This window comes from Cricetulus griseus, chromosome 9 (assembly GCF_003668045.3).
Source record: "Cricetulus griseus strain 17A/GY chromosome 9, alternate assembly CriGri-PICRH-1.0, whole genome shotgun sequence".
NCBI lineage: Eukaryota > Metazoa > Chordata > Mammalia > Rodentia > Cricetidae > Cricetulus > Cricetulus griseus.
In genome coordinates, this window is record NC_048602.1 from 22974092 (window position 1) to 22979013 (window position 4922).

At 44.8% G+C, this 4922-nt stretch overlaps 1 protein-coding gene across 1 annotated transcript; it reads left to right on the forward strand.

Moving 5' to 3' along the window:
• Positions 1-415: 415 nt before the first annotated feature.
• Positions 416-4230, forward strand: Ncr1 (natural cytotoxicity triggering receptor 1). Its single transcript, XM_035449175.1, has 7 exons — positions 416-449; positions 527-562; positions 752-1036; positions 2609-2887; positions 3093-3137; positions 3809-3856; positions 3980-4230. Exons 1-7 carry the CDS (start codon positions 416-418, stop codon positions 4228-4230), a joined length of 978 nt encoding a protein of 325 aa, XP_035305066.1.
• Positions 4231-4922: the final 692 nt, after the last annotated feature.

Here is a 4922-nt window from a genome sequence, read left to right on the forward strand (position 1 = left end):
CCAGCTCTTAATCTTTCATTGGCCTGAGACTACAAAAAGACCATTTGCATTATATCTCTGTATAGAAAAAAGAAACAAACATTTGGGAAGATTGATGAAAATCTGTAAATCTCCCTCATGCCTTCCTGAATGAATTCATAGGTTGGCCCAGAAATGGATTTCAGACTGGGCACATGATGGTCAAGGACCTTTTAGACTCAAAATGGTTAAATGTGTTGTGAGAACCACATCTTTCCCTGAAACCCAAGGTCAGTGGTGAGGGGAGAGCTGTGAATCTTTCCGTTTAAAAAAAAAAATGTGTGAAAGTCCCATGGTGATTGGTGTTGGGTCTCACCCACCACATCCTGTGCATAGTCCTCATCCACTGGACTGAGTCCACACACACACACGGTACAGCATTGGCTTTGCCAGTGGTATGCTGTTGACACTCACTGCCCTACTCTACCTGGGTAAGTCCTTCATAAAAGGGGGATGGAATCAAGAGCAGGAGTTGGGGAGACATTGTATCGTTGTTGTTGTTTTCTAGGACTATGTCTGACCCAGAGGATCAACACAGGAAAACGTAAGTCCTTCCTTGAGAGCCTCAGTCAAGGTCATTTTTAGGGGTTTATCTCAGAGGCCCGTCTGAGAACATCCAGAGACAGAGGCAAGCATTCTGCATCACTATGATGGCTTCATGCTGGTGGCTGAGGACAGTGGAGTAGATAGGTAATGGTTCACCTGGGACTTGTGCCTCTGGTTTCTTTTTCAGAGACTCTCCCAAAACCCATCATCTGGGCCAAACCCAGTAGCAGGGTACCAAAAGGAAACCCTGTGAGCATTTGGTGCCAGGGACCTCAGAGTGCTTCTGAGTATCAACTGTACTTTGAAGGAAGCCTTTTTGCTTTGGAGAGACCAAAGCCACGTACATTAGTGAGTAAAGTCAAGTTCTTCATTCCACAAATGACCTCAAACACTGCAGGGAGATACTACTGCTTTTATCAGAGTGGGGAACTTCAATCAGAACACAGCGATCTCCTGGTTCTGGTAGTTACTGGTGAGTATCTTGGTTTTTAGAAGTAGAGTCACCTTGGAATGAATCATGGGGAGTGCCAGGGTTCACAAATACCAAAAAGAACTCTTGAAGTACCACACTGACACTGCTTATCTTGGCTGGAAGTCACAGGATATGTCTAATCATGGGCACTTCCTATAAGGGTAACATTCAGAGTCAGTTCTCTGTCCTGGCATCAATGTGTCTTAGGTCAAGATCTCTGAAAGATGTTTCTGTAATAGGCCACTGTGTGCCAGGGTGGACAAGAGAATCAAATCATCAGAAAATGTAGCCATGCACATGGTTCTCAAATTTAACCAAGCTTGAAAAACAACTAGAGGTCTTGTAAAAACATAGATCGCTCTCACACAGGCATATTCATGGAAGCTTTGGTCAGGATAGCCGAAATGTGGCTGGTTGGATGGCTCATGAATAAGAGAGCTTGCTGTTCTCAAGTATGAGAACCTGAATTCAAATCCTTAGAAACCATATAAAAAGTCAGGTGTGTCTGTGACCCTAGAACTGGGCAGGGAACACCACCCGATTGTTGGGGCTTGATAGCCACCAGCCTAGCTGTCGGTTCAGTAAGACCCTGTCTCAAGGGAATAAGATGAAGAGGGGTAGAGCAGGACACCAGCCTCTGGCCTCCACACATGCGTTTAGAGGTACACACACTTAAACACACACCGGAACATACACAACACATACCACACACAATCACACAGAGGAAAAATAGAGAAATTAAATAAATAAACTAATAGCTAAAGGAAGTAATTACAATGATGTCTCTTAGCGAATTTATGGATGAACAAAATGTGGCATATCCATACAGTGGAATATTACTCTACCTTGCAAAGGAAGAGAATTCTGGCACACACTATGATGCAGCTGAACCCTGAGGATGTTATGCAAATGGAGACAAGCCAGTCACGGAAGGACGAATAATGTCTGATTGCACTTAGTTGAGTTACCTGGAATTGTAGAATTCATAGAGACAAAAAAATATGTAGACGGATGATGGTTGCCAGATCTTGTGAAGGCAGAAAGGGAGTTGTCTAATAGTTTAAAGGTTTCTGGTCTTGAGAAGAGAAAGTTCTAGAAGGGAAGGATATTAATGGTTTGTGGCAGTGGCGTGTGTTTAATGACTCTGAACAAAAAGGAGACCACAAATTTGAAAGTGAGCAAGAAGGTTTTGGAGAGAGAACAGGGAAGGGGAAATGGTGTGATTATATTATAATCTCAAAAAATAATAACTTTTAAGATGTAAAAGTCTATCTTGTCCCTGGGTTTCTGACGCAGTGGCTCCAGGAAGGGGCAGAGCATCTTCAGCCTTCTAAATGAGAATAGTAGTTTGGGTCCTGAGGACCAAACTCAGAGCCATGGATAGAGATGCAGAAGCTAGGCCCAAATGCCTTAGTCCTAAAGGATAATGGATCTGTGACAAGCACACATTTGGGAAGCATAAGGATCCCAGATTCCAAAGAGTGAGGTCTGGTCACAGAGAAAGGGAAGCAGTACATTGAGGAGCTGGAGTGTGACAATGCTCTATGGGTCCCCGCCCTGCTTCTCCCCCAGGCATGTATGACATACCCAACCTCCAGGTTCATCCAGGGCCTGAAGTAACCTTGGAGGAGAAAGTGACCTTCTTCTGCCATCTGGAAGCTGGGACAAGCAAATTCTTTCTTCTCAAGGAGGGAGAACCCAACCATGTCCAGCAAAGACATGGGAACAAAAAAGCAGAGTTCCCCATGGGCCCTGTGACCGGAGCCCACAGAGGGACATACAGATGTTTTGGCTCTTACAACGACTATGTATGGTCTTTCCCCAGTGAGCCTGTGACACTACTCATCCCAGGTAAGGACACTCTCGCCTGTGTCTTAACCACAGCTGTAGAAAATGCCCTTGACAGTGATTTTCGAAAGATAGCAAAGCGTTCTCTGCTTCTTAGAGACCCAGCTGGCCAGTCGGGAACACCAGAGGGGCAGAGAATGATCAAGGAATAAAGGATACAGGAGGAGACCTAAAATGCTCACTTTTTAAAATCATTTGCCATTTCTAGGAAGTGAGGGGAACACCAGCCTTGCACCAACGCCTACTTCTCTTGGTGAGTCACTTCCAAATCCGGCAGAAAGGAGCTGGGTAATTAGCTACTGGTAAGGTTGGATGCGCAGCACCCATGTAAAATCCAGGCATGCTGACCTGTGCCTGTAATCCTGGTGCTAGGGAGGGGAGGACCCCTGGGGCTCAGTGGCAAGCCAGTCCAGTTGAATCAATGATTTCAAGGTTTCTTAAAAGACCCTATCTCAAAAATTAAGATGGAGAGGATTGCAAAAGGCATCCAATGTTGACCTGTGACCTATGTGCCCGAGAGCGTGCAAATTGGCAAATTGGCGTTTAAAACTGAGCATCACAGAGGTGATGGTGGGGATGGGGGCAGCTCACTTCAGACAGGGAAGAAAACGCTGTGTTGTGAATTTGTCTTCATGTGAGAAGGAAATGTTGTTGTATGAATGAGGGAAATGAGGCTTCCCCAGAGTCACTGTCTGCCATGAAGACACCTGTATTGGTACTGTGGGTGAATCCACGCTTGAGTACAGCCATCTCTTTACTAGTCTGCTCGATTGCCAATACAAAGGCCCTAGGACTTGGAATTCCAGGTGGGAACCAATGTTGGAAAGCCATGAGATGTCATAGGGAATATAGAGAAGAAGAAATATTTCAAAGGAAGGATCCAACACCTGTTCATCCATCCCTTCTTCTTTTCCTTATCCTCAGTTTATTGGGAGTACAGCCTTTCCACCAAAGAATCGGGATTGCAGAAGGGTAAGTGAACATCTGGAAGCATAGACTCTGGGGAAAGGTGCAGGGCGAAACGGGAATGTCAAAGAAGAGGGGAATGGGGTGGGTGTAGCCTCTGTCAGCAGCCACTCTGTCTTCTGACTCCAGACTCTGCCTTCTGGGATCATACAACCCAAAATCTCATTCGGATTGGTCTGGCATGCATAGTCCTGATGGTTCTAGTATGGCTTTTGGCTGAAGACTGGCTCAGCAGGAAGAGGGAGAAAGAGGGGACCAACAGACCAGCAAGTTGGGAATACAGAAGAAGATGGAGACTGCGATGTTCTCTCAAAGAGGAACAAAGGGATGCAATTTCTATGGGGGAACTGAAGGCAACTCCTGGACCTGGGGCCATATGAGCTCTATTCTGCCCCCTGGATGAAGGAGGTGGTCATTGCAGGAATGAAGGAGTGTTGTCACCAAACTTGGCAAAGCATCCTAAATATCATGGTGAGATGAAGCCTACAGTTTTTACTGTAGACAAATTCTCACTGTCTCTGTTATGCTTTAAGTACGTTAAAGCTTATTTACTGCAAGCTATACTTTTAACCACTCTGGTCTTTCCTAGAAATAGTTACCTTCCAATGTGTTGGCCATGGAATATGTCCCTACTAATTTGGTCTTTATCATTTTTTCTAATTTTATTTATTTATTTTATATGTATGGGTGTGTTTGGGGGCATGTATGTCTGTGTTTCATGTGTGTAGTTAGTGTTAGATCCTCAGGGACTAGAGTTACAGATGGCTGTGGGCTGCCAGGTGGGTGCCAGGAATTGAACCCAAGTCTTCTGGAAGAGCAACAAGTGCTCTGAACCACTGAGCTGTTGCAATACATTTGTTTATCACGTGTAAAAATGTGTCACTGTGATTGATTTAATAAAGAGCTCAATGGCAAATAGTTAGGCAGGAGAGAACAGGTGGGACTTCTGGGCAAAGAGAAAAACTCAGGATGAATTCTAGGGGTATTATAAGATATTCCAGCAAGACATGGAGTAAGTTGGACAGACATAGAGGGGAGAGAGGTAAATTATTAAAGGGAGGTTAATTTAAGT

What these genes read in the sequence shown, in the direction of transcription:
- Ncr1 (XM_035449175.1), top strand. Translation starts at nt 416, where the DNA reads ATGCTGTTGACACTCACTGCCCTACTCTACCTGG. An exon ending in CACTGCCCTACTCTACCTGG is followed by an intron (nt 450 to 526) that starts GTAAGTCCTTCA and finishes GTTGTTTTCTAG; the next exon opens with GACTATGTCTGACCCAGAGG. An exon ending in AGAATCGGGATTGCAGAAGG is followed by an intron (nt 3,857 to 3,979) that starts GTAAGTGAACAT and finishes TTCTGACTCCAG; the next exon opens with ACTCTGCCTTCTGGGATCAT.